Source organism: Prionailurus bengalensis, chromosome A2, assembly GCF_016509475.1.
Source record: "Prionailurus bengalensis isolate Pbe53 chromosome A2, Fcat_Pben_1.1_paternal_pri, whole genome shotgun sequence".
NCBI lineage: Eukaryota > Metazoa > Chordata > Mammalia > Carnivora > Felidae > Prionailurus > Prionailurus bengalensis.
In genome coordinates, this window is record NC_057348.1 from 155,454,347 (window position 1) to 155,473,081 (window position 18,735).

At 42.7% G+C, this 18,735-nt stretch overlaps 1 protein-coding gene and 1 pseudogene across 3 annotated transcripts in view; both read left to right on the top strand.

The window, feature by feature from the left end:
- Positions 1-18,735, top strand: part of AGK (acylglycerol kinase) — an 81,301-nt gene that overhangs the window by 17,797 nt on the left and 44,769 nt on the right. For all 3 annotated transcript variants that reach the window (XM_043589732.1, XM_043589733.1, XM_043589734.1), the window contains exons 3-4: positions 10,322-10,361; positions 13,841-13,920. In XM_043589732.1, the coding sequence (XP_043445667.1) occupies positions 10,322-10,361; positions 13,841-13,920 (120 nt within the window). The remainder of the gene's footprint in view (positions 1-10,321; positions 10,362-13,840; positions 13,921-18,735) is intronic.
- Positions 17,208-17,368, top strand: LOC122488871 (annotated as a pseudogene).

Below are 18,735 nucleotides of genomic sequence, written 5' to 3' on the forward strand. Positions count from 1 at the left end.
AAGTGGCACTCAGGAAGCTTAGTCCAGCACCCTTGGGCAAGATACGTTGGAGGGGGAGGGCGTGTGGTTTGGGAGGGCATTTCATCATAGAAGCTAAGAGAAGCCAGACCACAGTGATGGCATTGGGAGTGGGAAAATAAATGGGTGGAATAAGACTGTGATAGTGTAATATCTGAGCATGAGCACTGTAGGCAGGTAGACTGCTGGTTGGTTTGCGTTTTGCTATTTACTAGCTGCGACCTTTATCAAGTACTTAATCCCTTCAACTTCTGCACCCCAGTCACATTCTGGGGTAATGGCGTTAATGAGCTCTGCTTTGCAGGTTAGTTGTAAGGATTAAGTGAGATGATGCATTTCCTAGTACCTGCTACTGTGCCCGTCTCCTAGCTTCCCCTTGGTAAATGCTCGTTCTTATTATCATTCGATGATGGACTGGCTGTTTGGTTGAAGGAGAGGAAGGGAAGTCATTTTTTGGTTTCAAGACTAGGATAATTGGTGATACAGAAAGAGGCAAGTCGCCAGGGAGATTTGGTTTAAGGAGGAGGTATTATTCTCTTCCCTTTAAGCTATGTTGAGTTAGAGACTCTGACAGCAGATCCAGGGGGAAATGTGTTAGATTCCAGGGGTAAATTATGCATGCGCCACACTTGACTAGACCTGTGTTATTTCTTTGGGTACACATTATGGTTTTAGTAATGTCTTGGGCTTCATTTTGTTCCGGATCTCTGGGGTTCTGACAAAGCAGATGTTTTACCTTGACATCCGTTGAGATTAGCCTCTGCCTTTGCAGTCGGTGGTCCCAGGCCTGGCTGGTCCAGCACAGGCCGAAGGTAGCGAGGGATTTTTTTCCCCTCCTGGCTTTTCCTCATTTCACATTTTGTTGTGGTTTTAAGAAAGCAGTTTGTTTTGCTTTTCAGCCATTTCAGGGTTCTCTCTCTCTCTCTCTCTCTCTCTCTCTCTCTCTCTGTGCAGGCTGATGCTGAAGTTTGGGGTATTAATAGGTGCTATTTAAAGAAGCTCATTTATGGGCAATTAAATAACATGCCTGTCAGCCCAGATTTGATAGGGAATAGGGAACTTTTTTTTTTTAAGTGCAATGAAGTTTAATTATATTCCCTCTCCTTTTAGCTCTTTTGTCATTTTATTTAGAAAACAGATTTCTTCTTTTCTAAAAAAAATCTGTATTATTCTTTCCCATATGTTTATTGGTGGGGGGATGGGGTGGGGTGGAGAGGACTGAGATGGAAGGGCAGGAGATATATTTAAGTTATGTTTTGTTTTATTGATTTCACATCATTTTTACTGATATTTCTATCAGTGGTATTAGCTGCTCCAAGCACTGCAGAGAGAACAGTCGAAGCTCAGGCTAAACTAACCCCTCTGTAGGTGGTAACTGACATCTCCAATATTGTATGTGACGAAACAGCACAAATACTGACAATAGTTGATGAGTTTATAGGTCAGAAGGTCTGTCCTGTATTCCGGAGCCCAGGGTGAATACCCCTTAATGCATGTGGTTTATAGAGCACAACTCGGAGGGTAGGAGGAAGGGAAGAAGGGACTCGGCCTACGGTATCTTTTCGAATAGCTGACATAACCTCTCTGTAACGTTTTCTCTCTTGCCTTTTAATACAGGAGTAGATAAGAGTACCTTGTGTAAAACTGACAAGAGTAGCTGTTTCCACTAGCTTTTTAATTTCAGTGCTGCGTTATCCATTCTTGTTCACTTGTGGACTTGAGTGACTGGGGCTGTCCCCACTCCCCCTTCCTGTTTTAGTAAATACAGTCTGGGGAAAATGCCCTTGGCTTTCATTATAGTGTTATTGGAAATGTTGATCCTTGCGTTGTTAAATATACCACCAGGGAAAGAAGTCCAAATATACCACCATTTGACCTCAGAACTCCTGAACCCAAGTTCGGTGTATCCTTGTCACTAGCCCAGAACCCTTGTCCTTTACAGTTGATGGTAGACTTTAGCTTCCTTCCTCCTTTGCTAAACCTCACTGACAGCACCAGGGGTGACAGAATTTTAATGCCAGCGATTGCCTGCCTGCCTCCTTATTTTCTTTCTTCTTTTGTGCATTCTAAGGGTCATTAAAATGAAGACAGTCACCACTCAATGTATGCTTATCAGTAGTAATTCTTCTTGAGGCTTGATACTTTCACGACATTAGGGAACTTCTTTATCTCATTATGGTTGGGAGAGGTAAGAAGATACAAATTTCTGAAGTCGCAGGTAGCACATCATGCGGAGGCCTGGAGAACCAGAAGGGACATCGTTCTCTGGTTAAACGGGAAGACCAGACCGGAAGGCCCTAAAATCCTTCTCAAAGTCATAAATGTTTTTATCGTTCTCCTAGAGTTTGTAACCCATCACGTTCCCCATTTACGTCTCTCCGAGTGAGCCTTCTTTAGGCCCAGAATAGATCTTCGAGCGTTCTTCTCGAACACACTGCATGTCTTCCCGCTTGGTGACCAGTCTTTCCCTGGGGCAGAGATGATCACCATTTTCTCACGGGTGACACTGATCACTGCCGCCGCCACTATCTGTTCGGGTGGGGGCGATGTGTGCTTGACAAAGCTCCCTGCTGTGCACATAAGAGAATCCCTTCTCTATGGTTTTTTTCTGTCTCTCCTTCCATCTCCACTCCATCCAGGCTGTTCCATGGACAACCAGTGCTCACCGCCCCTGGCAATATCATGCTTAATTACTCGAGTAGGCTTAGGTGAGTTGAAGTAGTTGCTGTAAACATCTAAACTTGAAATCTGTTTTGTGTAAAACAGAAACTGGGTTGCATGCACCAGGGGAAAAGCTGGTGGTAGAAATTGCTATACAGTTTGCTTCTAGACTGTAGTGGGAAATGTCTGTTTTTGGGAAATTGGATAGATCAATATGATTGTTTTGTTAACATGCAAAGTTGTTATTGAAATTACAACTTATCTTACTTTGCAGTCCTAAAGTAATAAATAAAACATTTATGGCTCAGAATAAATTGTGAACATCCCATTTCCTGTGGTAGCAGGCATGTTTGTATTCTTTTAAAGCCTCAGGCAGAGTGACATCAGCAGATTTTTTTCACTTCCTAATCCAGAAGCTTCTGATTTCTGTCAAAGGACCTGCATTTTAGTACTGAGCAGATAGATCTTTAGGGACCTTTTAAAAAATGATTTCTTTTTAACGTTTATTTCTTTTTGAGAGAGAGAACGAGCGAGCAAGCACAAGCTGGGGAGGTTCAGAGAGAGAGAGGGAGACGCAGAATCTGAAACAGGCTCCAGGCTCTGAGCTGTCTAGCACAGAGCCCGACCTGGGGCTCGAACTCACGAACCGCAAGATCATGACCCGAGCTGAAATCGGCTGCTTGGTTAACTGACTGAGCCATCCAGGCACCCCTTCAGGGACCCCTTTGTGATGTGACTACATGTTAAATTGTGCTAAACTTCAGTTCTCTTGGGAGACCGCATGATGTAGTAGAAAGAACATGGACTTGGAATTTATATACGGTACTTTGTGTGTGTGTGTGTGTGTGTGTGTGTGTGTGTGTGTGTGTGTGTGTGTCAGGGTTTCAGCTTCACCTTCAGATTTTTGATCCACAAGCAAGCTAGAATTTCTCTGATAACAGACTCAGCCACTGGGACAGTTCTTAGGATGCTTCTTAGTATACCAGAAGGAGTTCTTCATTTAGCTTTCTAGTTCCTCATTTAACTAGTTCTTTTACCCACTCCCCCAAACACGCGCGCACACACACGGTTCTTGATCTGGTCAGATTTCCATGACTGTTATAACTTTTCATCCTCAACTGTACCACAGTGATTTCTTCTCTTGCCCTTTGGTGGTAATTACAGAGAAGAGCTATCTCAGGTGGGTCTGTGGCTTCAAGAATGCCAAACACTCCTACAAAGAATCACCTTCAGTTTTTCCTGTGGGACAAAGTCTGCCTGTGAGTACAGTGAGTCAGTCTCTCTTGATCAAACATTTGCCACTTATTTATTGAACAGTTATTTATTGAGTACCTTTTAACTACAAGGGGTGCTGTGTGCAGAAGAGAAAATGGTGAATTATCCATGAATTCAAGGCAGTTACAGTGAAGGAAGAAAGGGGAGACCAGCAGTTTTGTGTGTGGTGGGCTAAGGGTGTGGGTGGCATCGGGTGTGGCCTTTCTAGTTTTTAAAAGGGATGGGGGATAGAGGGATCAGATCCTTGCAGGGGGAATGTTCACTGTTTGTTTTAGGAAAAGCAAAAGCGTCTGGTTTTTGCAGCATCAAGAGCACGACGGGAGATAAGGAAGTGGTTCTTAACTTCTTTCCTCAGTTATCCACTGCGTTTTTCCTTTGGCTTTCAAATGAGGTACAGTCTGTGTACGTGAGATTCATCCGGCGTTCTCTGTCATCTGTCCCAGGGCTCAGGGCATCTCTTCGGCTGCTTCTGCTTCTCACCTTCTCACGTAGACCATCCGATCCGCTCTCATCCCTCCATTACCACATGTATCTTTAGTCAAGATTACTGTTGGAATTCCACACGTGTATTTCCAGCTGTCCCTTGGACACCCCCACCTGGACTCACCCCTATCTCCGATCGACAAATCCAGAACTAAGCCCAGCTTCTGCCCTCCTAAACCCGTGTCCCCTACCACAGCCCACTTCTGAGTGGTACCGCCTTCCACCGATGGCTCAGTGCAACAATGTGGACACTGCCTTGGACCCCTGCCTTCCCTTTCTTCCCCACAGGCCAGCCCTTGGGTTTGCTTCCAAAACATCTGCTGCCTCTGTCCTCTCCTGGATCCTGGTTCCCGTGGTCATCCTGTCATCCTGGCTGTCTTGCATTCCTGGAGAACCCTCCCTGGTCTCCCTGGCTCCAGTCTTTCCTTCAACCATGGCTGGCTGACTTCACACTGCAGCTGGAATGGTCCTCCTAACACGTCACTCTGGCCACATCCTGTATCTTCCTAACACCTTTTAAAAGTTTTGGGGTGCCTGGGTGGCTCAGTCAGTTAAGCGTCCGACTTCGGCTCAGGTCATGATCTCATGGTCCGTGACTTCGAGCCCTGCCTCAGGCTCTGTGCTGACAGCTCAGAGCCTGGAGCCTGTTTCAGATTCTGTGTCTCGCTCTCTCTCTCTGACCCTCCCCCGTTCATGCTCAGTCTCTCTCTGTCTCAAAAATAAGTAAACATTAAAAAATAAATTAAAAAAAAAGTTTCTTATGACCTAAGGGTAAAGCCCTGATTCCTTAAATAGCTTAAAAGGGCCTTGGCAGTCTGGCCTGTGCCTCCCCTCCTCTTCTGTGGCTCCTCCCACGGCAGGCCGGCCTCCAGCTGTCCTGAACTTTCACTTTCCCATATTGGCCCTGCCTCACGCTCTCAGGCTTGTACATGCTGTTTCCTTTGCGTTCTCCTCCCTATCTTTGCCTTGCTACTTTTTATTTCTCCCCTAAATGTACACTTGAGGGCCACTTCCTATAAAAAGCCTTCTCTAATTCCCCCAAGACTCGATTAGGTATTCCTGAATGTGCCCCTTTTACAGAGCACATAAAAGTCACGTCACCTTACGATTGCCTGTCAAATTGTTTTTCTTCCCTTCTAATCTGTAAACTTCATGAGGGGAGGGCTGGGTTTATTCACTAGTATATCCAGGACATCTGCACAGCGCCTGGCATATCATTTATCAAGAAACCGGTCTTTTACTTTATCACTAATACTTGCCAAGAGCTATTTCAGGTCAAGACCAAATCTGGTTTGTTGTACCGTACCAAACACTTTGTGTTCAATGAATATTTCACCTGCTGCTTTTGGGAACTTTATTGTACTTGAACTTACTAAAAACATTATATGAATGTAAATTTTAAAAGTTAAGTGAGATTAGGAGGTAATGTGGTTAATTGAATGAATGTGCTATAAAGTAGATAGATGAATGAGTATTGCCCATTCACGATTCTCTGAGGGTAAGAGAAAGCATTAAAGCATGCATTTCAGGGTCAAGTTGGCATGGGTTGGAATGCCAGCACTACCACTTAGTCACATGGTGGTCTCGGGCAAGTCAGTTCCTGCTCTGAGCCTCAACTTCTTCATACATAAAATGAGAATAGGGCGCCTGGGTGGCGCAGTCGGTTAAGCGTCCGACTTCAGCCAGGTCACGATCTCGCGGTCCGTGAGTTCGAGCCCCGCCTCAGGCTCTGGGCTGATGGCTCGGAGCCTGGAGCCTGTTTCTGATTCTGTGTCTCCCTCTCTCTCTGCCCCTCCCCCATTCATGCTCTGTCTCTCTCTGTCCCAAAAATAAAAAACGTTGAAAAAAAAATTAAAAAAAAAATGAGAATATAATGCCTGTCTTGCAAGGTTGTTACAAAGATTAAAGGTTTGTGAGAACAGCTGCTATGATATCTGACACATGGAAGTCGCTCTATGAATTTTAAGTTATTTTCTCTTTTATTCCAACAAAGCTGCCTTTCCTGAAACATTTTTGGAATTTCTTTTTTGAAATAGTTTTCAGAGCTGGTTATAGATCATCAGAATATATCAATGGGAGAAATCATTTTTTCTTTGAGGATGTGTGATTTTTAGAAACAGCTTGGTTCAGAGAGCAAGATCAAGATAGTTAATACCATTTTTGATATTAAAAAAATTGTGATTATAATGAGATTTTCTTTTGTAGCATCTAAATTGGTACATATTCTAGCTTTCTCACAGGTGGCATTGACAGCATATTCCATCTGGCACATTAAAATCCAGGGAATTAATTATAAAAAAGTCTTTTGATTTTGAATAGTGCTCTGATAAATCAAGTAGTATTAGCAAGCTCAAGAGAACTGAGGTCTTTAATCATATACTTAATCACAAGTTAACATTCAAAATTTTACTTCTAGTGAAAAAGAATTTGGGGAAAAAAAATGATCCAAGGTGCTACCCATATTCTTGTCTGTATTTGGGGTCATTCTCTTTTTACCTAGGTCTGCAGGAATCCATGTGGCTGAAATACAGTAAGGCAGATGGTATCTAGTAATGACCCAGAGGAGCCTGGCACGTTCAAGGGCCTGCCCCTGCTAGGAGGGGAGCCAGCTGGGGGAAAGGGATGGGGACATACAGGCAGGTACGCAGCTTTTATAGCAGTACAGAGGCCTTGTAGAGAGTAATCCGTAGGATGTATCTGTCGTATAAAAGACTGGAGGCACAGGTAGTTCTATAGGAAAAATACATTAAAGTGGGTGTTTGGAGGAGCATAGTTCTGCGTGGTGGTAGTGGTCCCCCCAGGGCAGTGTGGAAGCTGGATTGAGGATTGGCCCAGTCCAGGGGATCCAGTGAGACAAATGCTCAGGTTGCTGCAAGGAACCCAGTTTTCTTTGGTGATCTATTGGTTACCAAAGGTTTAGTATTTTTACCTTGTCATGGTAGAGAAGTCGTGGATGTGAGGTGTCAAGTCAACTATAAAGTGGTGTTGTCATGTTAATCACTTTTAAATATTTTACTACTTTGTGCCTTGAATTTCCCTGATCGCGCGCGCGTGTGTTTAAATTACATATATAATTGTTGCTGTTAGGACGATTCACTGAGAGCAGTTGATGGAGAGCTTTTGGGTAGAAGAGCAAAACATGAATATTTATGAATCTCTGGTGGGGGAGAGGAGAGAAGCTTATGCAGTGACCTTTTGCCACAGGGTAGGAGGGAATGGTCACTCAAGCAAGTGGGGACTGAGCCTGTCAGTAAAAGGTGCCTGTCGTCTAGATTTCACAAAGGGTTAGCCCCCCTAAAATGTTTGTTGTAGAGCAGCCTGCACTTTTGAGTGTCATTTTAATTTTAATAGCACATTGTTCTTAGGTTTCAGATGGGGAGCACTTTTAAAATTAAATTAAATGAAACTTCCAGTATTGTTAACATATGGTGTTATATTAGTTTCAGGTGCACAATACAGTGATGCAGCAGTTCCAGACATGACCCGGTGCTCATCATCATATACTTGATCTTAGCCAAAAGGCCAAGAAGCGATCTCATCAGGATAAATGTACTCTTTATTCCCCATCACCTCTTTTACCCGCCCCCCACCTCCCCTCTCATAACCACCACTCTAACCCCCTCTAACCACTCTTTAGTTAGAGTCTCTTTTTTGGTGTGTCTCTTTTTTTTTTTTCCCCTTTGTTTCTTTCTTTCTTAAGTTCTGCATATGAGCGAAATCATGTTATTTGTCTTTCTCTGACTTATTTTGTTTAGCATTATACTCTCTAGCTCCATCCATGTCCTCGCAAATGGCAGGATTTCATTCTTTTTTATGGCTGAATAATATTCCATTGTATTTATATACCACATCTTCTGTATCCATTCATCTGTCGATGCACACTGGGTTGCTTTCCCGTCTTGGCTGTTGTAAATAATGCTGCAGTAAACACAGGGGGACACATATCCCTTCAAATTAAGTGTTGTTGTGCTTTGGTAAAAACCCACAGATGGGCGGCATGGGTGCTTCCCTCACACAGTGCTTTCTTCTGAAAGTTGACTGCTCTGTGAAATCTGGGGTGGTTCTCCAGCCTGGCTGTGGAAGAAAAATCATTGAGTAGCCTTTGACCGCGGCTATGGCAAAAAGCGAAAGGTTGTTTAATTTCTTTTAGTTTAACCTTAACTCAAAATTAGGTTTTGAATGACTGTAAAAATGCAAAATTCGGGGTGCCTGGGTGGCTCAGTCAGTTAAGCGTCTGACTTCGGCTCAGGTCATGATCTCACGGTCCGTGAGTTCGAGCCCCGCATCGGGCTCTGTGCTGACAGCTCGGAGCCTGGAGCCTGTTTCAGATTCTGTGTCTCCCTCTCTCTGACCCTCCCCCGTTCATGCTCTGTCTCTCTCTGTCTCAAAAATAAATAAACGTGGGGCGCCTGGGTGGCGCAGTCAGTTAAGCGTCCGACTTCAACCAGGTCACGATCTCGCGGTCCATGAGTTCGAGCCCCGCGTCAGGCTCTGGGCTGATGGCTCAGAGCCTGGAGCCTGTTTCCGATTCTGTGTCTCCCTCTCTCTCTGCCCCTCCCCCGTTCATGCTCTGTCTCTCTCTGTCCCAAAAATAAATAAACGTTGAAAAAAAAATTCAAAAAAAAAATAAATAAACGTTAAAAATTTTTTTTTTTTAAAAATGCAAAATTCAAAGTCTCCAATGTTATGAGAATGGTCTAAAAAGAGTATTTTTTTATTTTTTAGAAATAATTTAAGTGAAAGAACCCTTTTCTCCTTTCAGTTCTTTCCTATAAATTGTTTATTAGTGTTTTTAACTGTGGTTAACCAGGTTCAAATTACTATCTTAGCGCCATCAACATGCATTAGGATAGACTCTTACAAGGAGAAGACCTGGGGTCTGGTGGGCAATCAGCCATTTAAAATGCTCTTATAGTATAAATGGCATAGACACATTTTAGGAACCTTTTATGTTAAATAGACAAACATTTTTCTGACAGAATGTTTTCATTTTTGCAAGCCAAAATTTCACCTCATGCCAGAATTTTCCTCTTGTGATATAATTGAGTGTCTGACAGGGATATAAAAAATAAGAGATTCAGATAAAACAGTAGCAGAAGCAACTAAACATCAGATTTATTTCTGGAGAATGACCTGAGTAATTTCCACTGGATAATAAAAGTACAGGATAGGTGCGTTAATCTTCTCATGCTGGGCTAACAAACCACTGCAAACCTAGTGACTTAACATGGCAAGAATTTATCATCTTCCAGTTCTTGGGGTTGGAAGTCCAACACGGGTCTCACTGGGCTAAAATCAAAGTGTCCACAAGAACTGCACTCCTTCTGGAGGCTCTAGGGCAGAAGCCATTTCCTTGCCTTTCCAGCTTCTAGAAGGTACCTACATTCGCTGACTGGCGGCCTCCTCCCGTCCTCAGGGCCAGCAAACTTGCACCTTTCTGACAATTTTTCCATAGTCCCCTTTGCTGCTGATCACAGGCAAGAGCTTTTAGGGACCCCTGTGATTAGATTAGGCTCCCCTGCATAAAACCAGGATCATCTTCCCATCTCTAGATCCTAAACTTAATCACATCTGTTAAAGCCCCTTTGCCAACTAAGTAAGGTGACATATTTTCAGGTTCTGGGGATTAGGATGTGGGCGTCCTGGAGGGAGCGGTATTTTGTCTACCATTATGTAAATACTTAACACAGGATTTCATTCAGGGAAAGTACTTTTCACAAGTGCCTGTGCTTTGTTACAGGTCTTTTAGAAACTTTCACTTGGGTATTTTATAGGGAAGGGTTGTACTTTCTTTTTTTAAATACTTGAAAAAGCCAGTCTTACTTGTTTGGATCTTAACCTGCTTGCTAAAGCTAATGTTCATTCTCTTTGTTTGCTTTGATAGTGATAACCTGCTAAGGAGAGCCGCCTGCCAAGAAGCTCAGGTAATGTCACTTAATGTGCTAAAGTGAAAACCCGCTTTATCTCCACTGCGCAGAACACCCCGGCTCTTCCAGGGGACCTGCGCGGTGCCTTGCCTCGGTGTGGTTTGGAGAGATTTTCCTACTATCCGGATGAGTCAGGCTGAGAGCCAGCTCTGAAGAGAGCTGGAGGAAGTTAGCCATCTGGTGAAGAGCAGTTCTAACGCCCACCCCTTTAGACGTGCTTACTTCTGGATTTGACCTAAGAGTGCATTAAGTGGGCCGGTTGGAGCTCGGGGAGTTTGTTCATGTCTGTGGTTGTCCTTGAAGATCAGACTAAGCCCTGAATCTCCCCTGCTCCCAATAACCCCCAAGGATGTCCGTTCAGAGCAGGTATTGCCCCTCGAAGTCAAATCTTCTTAAAACTGTTGATTCATATTTTTAAAGCCTGTTTAGCACAGTTGATTCCTACCATGTGTGTGGTGTTCTCCCAGGCCTGTGATACTGCACTTAAATATTCCTCTATCTGGCTGCATTAGTTATGGTTGAATTAGAAATCCTTTCAAGTTGAATGGGGCGCCTGGGTGGCTTAGTCGGTTAAGCATCCGACTTCGGCTCAGGTCTGATCTCAACGTTCGAGAGTTCAAGCCCTACATCAGGCTCTGTGCTGCCAGCTCAGACCCTGGAGCCTGCTTCGGATTCTGTGTCTCCCTCTCTCTCTCTGACCCTCCCCACTCGCACTCTGTGTCTCTCTCTCTTTCTCTCAAAAATAAAAAACATTAAAAAAAAAATCCTTTCAAGTTCAAGACCATGTTTTTGTTCTTCCATCCCCTCCAAGTTTGTACATTATACCTTGCAGGTGAAATTCCATGAGTTCCTGAGTTGCCTTTTTGTTGTATGTCATTTAAGCTTATGATATCAGAAATACCAAAAAGGAAACATGAAGTAAAAAACGACAAAGGTATGATGTATTTAGTAGAAGATGTGGTGGCAAGCCTCATATTTGTTACTGAAATGTTTTCATAGATGACAATGACAATAGATACTATTAATAAATTCTTCTCTTTGATGATTATCTAACTGTTCTAAATCTGTGGTTAAGAATTTGATTACTTATGTTGTTTGTTTTTATCTCCTATGGCTCTGCTGTTTTGAAAATCAATTCAAGGGACGCCTGGGTGGCATAGTCGGTTGAGCGTCTGACTCTTGATTTTGGCTCAGGTCATGATCCCAGGGTTGTGGGGTCAAGCCCCATGTTGGGCTCCGTGATGAGTGTGATCCCTGCTTGAGATTCTCCCTCTCTCTCCCTCCCTCTCCCTCCCCCTCCCTCCCCCTCCGTCCCCCTCCCTCTCTCTCTTCTCCCTCCGTCCCCTCCCTCTGCCCTTCTCCCCCACTCACACACACTCACTCTCTTAAAAAAAAAAAAAATATATATATATATATGTATATAATTTCAAATTTCAGTATTAAATTCGAGGTGATTCCCACCCAAGCTAATTTTCCATTAGCAACTGGAAAATCTTGGGAGGGGACGCTCTTCTTTGTTTCTCCCTAAGGAAGAGTGGTTACAGGGTCCTCTCTTTCTTGTTTAAGGAAAATGGGTCCACCTCTGTTCTGAGTGCCGTCTCTTCCTTTCTCAGAGACTGCTCCCCTAGCCATTTGCTCCCTCATATTTACCTCTTCCCACGGCTCTAATTCTTTACTTCTCAGCACCCATGGACCTCCTTCCATCTGGCAGACGGAAGTGAATTCATCCTTAGAGCCTACTCTCATTACTCTTTGTGTTTATGTCCTTCCTTTTACAGTCTAAATTCTTGAAAGAATTTTTTTTTTAATCTCCCGTAAACTCAACGTACTGTAGCTTCACATAAGCTCCTTAGCCCACTGTAAACCTGAGACTGGAGGTAGGTAAGAATTGGAGAGACTAGGAAACCGGGACACAGGAGAATCATTGGGAACTGTAGATCTGCAATCTGGTAGGCCAGAGAAACTAGTTAATTAAATGACTTCTGGCCACATTCCAGAAAAGATATGGCTAGAGAAAGAACACATTACAATGTTTGGAGATTTGGCAGTGAAATTTTAAGGTTGAATTCAACAAAACTGAAAACCGTAGAAATTAGAACACACCAGAAACTTTTTACAAACACATGGTAGGTCTTTCAGAAGCATTCAGAAAGTGTTTTGTTTTGCTTTGTTTTGTTTTAAAAGACTGTGCGTGGTGAGAACAGCTCTCCCCAGGACTGTCAGGGACACAGTGGATTTAGAGTCACTTAATAAAACTCTTGGTGTAACTTTCATTTTTCTCCTGACTTTACTTTGTGCTTGTACACTTGAAGTCTGCCTCATTGGCCCAGACCTGCTCTCCACAATCAAAGACCTGAAAGCTTGGCTCTGGAGCTTTCCTACTCACTCCTTCTGGTGATGGTCTTTTCCAGCCCAGGTGGGAGAGCGCCAGCTCACCTTTGTTCCCAGCTTGGTTCTGCGCATCCGGTTCTGCGTGCTTCTGAGTGCCGCCACCTCCTTTATCTGCTTTTCAGAGCTGACAGATAGAAGAAGTTTGGGCTTTGGAGTCGCATGTAAATTCTAGGCTTGTGATTTATTAACTATATGACTTAATCTTTCTGAATTGTGGTTTTCTCAACTATTAAAATGGGAACATTTAATACCTCCTTAGTTTCTGAGAACTAAGAATAATGTGTAGGACAGAGGCAAATACTGGGTGCTTAGTAAGTGTCGTCTTTTCCTTGCTAGTTAATGCTATTTGGCTATCAAGTTATACAAGGTCGCAAAGAGGAGGAGGCAATAGACTATTAGGTTTATTTTCTATATGTATGAAAATCTGAAGATGAAAAATTTTAATGTTTGTTTTTGAGAGAGAGAGAGAGAGAGAGACAGAGCATGAGCAGGGGAGGGGCAGAGAGAGAGGAAGACACAGAATCTGAAGCAGGCTCCAGGCTCTAAGCAGTCAGCACAGTGCCTGATGCGGGGCTCAAACCCATGAACCATGAGGTCATGACCTGAGCTGAAGTCAGATGCTTAACCAACTCGGCCATCCAGGCGCTTTGAAAATATGAAGATTAATTGGTAACACATAGGTTCTTTATGAGTACGCTTTAGTACTAAATTGAAGGAGAAAAGATTATACTCTGAAAACTGAGGACAAATGGGTTAAACTTCCCTTCTGATCGACTGTGGCCTTGCTGATTATGTGTTTATAATAAACCTGGCCGTAGCCTATGGAGAACAGAAAAGTTACTTACCTCTAATAGATGAAGCAGGGTTTTTTTTCTTATAGAATTTAGGTGATTGTCATTAAATAATGGTAGACTTTGTTATTGCCCACAGTGTTTTTGTCAGTATGAAATCCTGAAAGAACATTTTTTCCCCCAGAGTAGATACTGTGTCTCCTGGAAGTAAATGCCTTTGGACTGAAAGAATATATGTCATCGCTAACTGAATAAAAAGACATTTGCTTAAAACTTTTCTTCTTTCCTTTTTAGGTGTTTGGCAACCAACTCATTCCTCCCAATGCGCAAGTGAAGAAGGCCACGGTTTTTCTCAATCCCGCAGCTTGCAAAGGGTAGCTCAGTTTGTGATTTGTCACATCCTCCCTTTTCCTAAGGGGTGGGGGGAATCCTGGACTATCAGGCAGCTAGTTGGATTGTGTGGAATTGGAAGAAGAAGGCTCAGTACTCATCTAGCAGTACGATTAACTTGTAATGGAGAAACAGCAGTTAATGAGCTGTAACTGTAAAGCTGTCTGATGCTTAGCCAACGTGTCTAGCTGCAGTTTAATAAAAATCCCAGAATTCCCACTCTCACGTAAGTCTTCCCTGTGTGGGGACAGCCCCTGCTGTTGCGATGGCAATGATCGAGCCTTCTCTGTCACAGGATGTTCCACGATGGCCAAGAGCACTGTGGGCTTGTGAAGTCAGAAATGACCTTTCCAGAAGGAGGGAACCTTGAGCTAGGTCTTTGGAGGTTGGCAGAGTGAGAGCCCTCAGTCTTCCTGATGGAGGAGATGGGCCAGGGGGCGGGGGTTGTGCTAGGGACAGGAATGACTAGTTAGGTCCCTCCTGTGTCCCATGACAGTCTGTGACCTGGTCTGGCTGGCCTGGAAGGGTTGTGTGAAGACATGGTGGGCATTCAGGTGTGAGGAATCCATGGGACTTTGGTTAATAATCACATGTTTGTGTTCATTTATCATAACAAGGGTCCTGTGCTGGTGCACGACGTTGAGAGTGGGGGAGGCTGTGTGTGCATTTAGCAGGGCAAAGCGTCCGTGGAAATTCTCTGTGTTTTGTGCTCATTTTTACTCTGGACTTGAAAACTGCTCTAAATAATGTGTATAAATTTTAAAAAACTATAAGGGAAAAAAAATTTTTTTTCATTCTTAGGTGCTGCTCTCATTTAGTTGGAAAGGTGAATTTAAAAAGACTTTGAAGTCTTTTAGAAAAAAATCATTTAAAACTTAGTTATTCTTTTTTTTTAAGTTTATTTATTTTGAGAGAGAGAGAGCGCGCGAGTGTGTCTGAGATTCAAAGAGAGAGAGAGAGAGAGGAAGAGAGGGAGAATCCCCAAGCAGGCTCTGCACTGTCAGCACAGAGCCTGATGAAGGCTTGAACCCACAAACTGTGAGTTCATGACCTGAGCCAAAATCAAGAGCCAAGCGCTTAACCGACTGGGCGCCCCTAAGATGCAAAATTATTCTTAAAATATAGTAAGGATTAAAAGGTTGTGTGTGTGTATGTTGGGCGGAATAATATTTTTTATTCTCCCTAACGACCAGAACAATTCTTTTTGTCTTTTCTGAGGATCAGAAAATTAATAAATACGTATTAGGTTGGATCGTATAAGATCTAAGTCAAATGATATTAAGAACAACAACAACAAAAAGAGTAGTTGGGACCAGCTTCTAAGTAGTCTTGTGTAAAACGCAGGGTCTCTGAAATAAGTTTCTTGAGTAAGAAAGAAGTAATTTCTTGAGAATAAAGAGTGTGGCTTTATAGATAGAAGGAGGAGTCAGGCCTTATTTTTAGTTCTGCAGTTTCTGACACTTAACTACAGATTGTCTGAACTGACTCTGCCTACTTGAATCCTATCAGACTGGCTTGGTCAGAGCCACCTCCCTCCCCCATGAACATACCAATCTTAACGCCTGTTGATCATTCGTCCTCACGCCACATAATCAAAATACCCAAGATAACTAAACAGTGGTGGCCTGTGGCAGAAGCTGGCAGAGAACTCTGTGGGCTTCAGAGTTGGAAGGATCAGACTTGTATACTCTTCGGTTCTGTGTACTACAGGAGTTACATAACTTAAATCCTCAGTGTACTCATCTGTGAAATGGGAAAGTAATAGCTCCTACCTTATACAATTGCCATATAGAATAGACATCTTTAGGATTAGATGAGATAATGCCTATAATGTGTTGGGCATTTCTATTTCCTGTAAGCACTGGATAAAAGGGGACTATAAGCCACTGTGATTACTTTTGACTTGTTGGCGAGATTCAAAACGGTTTCTACTTGCTCTCCCCCCTTCTCGAAAGTGCTTGTAACTCCCCCCTGCCTACTGTAGTATAACTGTTGTAGGTCCTATTCCTTTAGAGACCTAGTAAGTTAGCAACTTGCTAATTCTGATGAAGAAAAATATGACACATTAAGTTCCTACTTAGATATTTACATTAAAAAATTAAGAAACTTTTTTAGAGCAGTTTAGGTTCTGTGTACATTTTTACATGTGAAGGTATTGGCATTTCTAAAGGTGGATTATTGTCTAAGAGTATAAAATCTTTATCTTTAAAGGTGAGGCAAGGGAAAGTCTTCTAAAGTTAGTGTCCCTTTTAGCAAGGTGAACCCTTGTATGTATGCTTCTGGCCAGCCGCCACTCTGCAGCTCTCCAGCATCTTTTTTTCCCCAAGCTTTCACTATTTAATTGCACTATTTTTGTCATCTTGGCTCTGCTCTGACGCATAATTCATAATTCATCGTGTAGCTATTTCATTATGTAGTGCTGGTTTAAAACTACATGGGCACTTTAAGAAATAAGATAACTGTGTGTTTAGCATTAATAAATAATACATTAAGAAGTAATTGTTTTTTTGGTGTGTATGTGAACCTGGAAATTGCTGTAGGTACATAAAGTTTTCCTTTAGCTCTGGTGCTATCTCACCTATAATTATGTAATAAATAATGCATTTCTCCCTGGTAACACTTTCAATTTTTTATATCGAACATGAGAAGGGAAAAAAATCACTTTCATTTTAGAGATTGTCTGTAGCCATCGTATCACGTAAAGACGTGAATAAAAGCCCAAATGTTCAAATCCTGTTTCTTCACCTTGGAGGAGTTTACCGATTTGTTGTAAATGATTAATATAGCAGATTGAGATTGGTCCATAGTTGTGCTTCTCAGTGAGAGCTGATCCACTTCTAGCTGATCTTTTCTTATCAATCTAGTAATGAAAACAACCCTGGAAGGAGAAGCATTTGTAGTATACTAGCTCAGCCCTTTGCTGTTGGGGAAGCCCCAGAAACGGTGAGCTGGAAAAGGGCGGTCTTCATGTAGCCTTCCCTGCTTGTTCTAAGAAGCATTCAGGGCACTAGACGGGGCAGGGGATATTTGTGCCCTTTGCTTCTGACGTGCTCGTGTAAATCACGAGTTGGAGACACACTTTTTGAGTGGTTCTCGTGAAAATTTGTCCAACCTTCTCCGTTTCTATTTTAATTCAGAATCAGAAATGTTACGTGTTTCTCTCTGCCCTTTGGTGCTTATTTCTTTTTAAAGAATGTTGAATTTGGTCTGTGCCTCACTGCACATGTGGCCCATGAGCTACCTGTGCGTCTCTTCCTAGTATAAAATGCCTATCGCTTCTCGGCCTTTTGGCTAAGATCAAGTGTAGTATCTGTTCTTATCAGCCTAGTATAAAATGCCTGTGAGAAAGTCAAAGCATGCATAACTGCTTTAAAAAAAAATCTTTTTTTTTTTTTAATTTATTTATTTTTGGGAGACAGAGACAGAGCACATGTGGGGGAGGGGCAGAGAGAGAAGGAGACACAGAACCCGAAGCAGGCTCCAGGCTCCAAGCTGTCAGCACAGAGCCCAACGCGGTGCTTGAACTCACAAACCATGAGATCATGACCTGAGCCGAAGTCGGACACTTAACCGACTGAGCCACCCAAGCAACCCCCCCAAAAAAAACGTCTTTGAAAGAGGACTGAGTAAATGTGGATGTGAAAGTTAGAGGTTCGGCGTTTTGAAAGTTCTAGCTTTTGTTCTTCTTTGATGTGATAGTTGAAAATGTTTGGGCAGAAAACAGGTCAACTGATTGGTATGCTTAACATTTATTCAACTCTGAGACTATGCCATTGGGGACTCTGTGCAAGTTGTGCAACCCTTGATTCTTGGGCTGTGTTTCTGACTCCTCACCTGCACTGGACAAGAGTCACTGTCAGAATGATGTATTTGATGCTTTTAAAACACAGACATTCTTCAAAAGACTCTGTTTCTGTTCTTAGATCACCTCACAATTGTGTCGTTTCCTTTTCCGCAGAATTTACATGTCTACATTTGGGGCAGGTTTATTCATTCATGCATTAGCGCATTCATTCATCAGATACTTATTAAATATCTTCTGAGTGTGCCAGACGTAATCCTAGAGGCCGGGGGATGCAAGGATTATAAGATTCGGTGTCTGTTTTTGGAAGGCTTTCAGTCTTGTCCCAAAGACTGTCTTGCCAGATCACTGATCGTCATGCAATAGGAAAATTCCTACGAGAGGTGTATACAAAGTGATAGGGCCATAAAGAGAAGGATGTGACTATGCCTAGGAGCTTCAGACAAGCTGTTGGTTATCCTAAAGTTACATTAATTTCAAACTTACCCTTTCTTAGCAGAAATTCTGCCTTCATCGAAAAGAATTTTGCGCCTTCTCCTGGGATTTCACTACAGGTTTGAAACTCAAGAAATGGAGAGATCTCTAGTATTTGAAACTGTTAAAAATGGTGTATTTCTTCATCAAAAATTGTGTCCACTGAGTTAGAATTAATCAGTATTCTGTGGGGTTCAGTTTATTCCCTCGGGCCATATGAAAAATGTTACATACACTCTCCTTCTACCCCTGGAATATAAATCAGTTCCATGAGGACTTACTACATTATACTTAAGTTCTAGTTGTTTTTGTCTGCTTTGTTGTGCTGTGTCCCTAGCCCCTATACCTGTGTCTAGCACATAGTAGGTCCTCAGTAAATACTTGCTGAATGAATCAAATGTTGTTTCCTGAGGGGAGCCATACGCAGTGAACATTCTTCCTCTAGAGGAACTAGACTCTGAACTGTAAGCATCCCAGATGGCTAAGAGCTGATTGCGTTAGAAGGTAAACTCCTGGAGGCCCC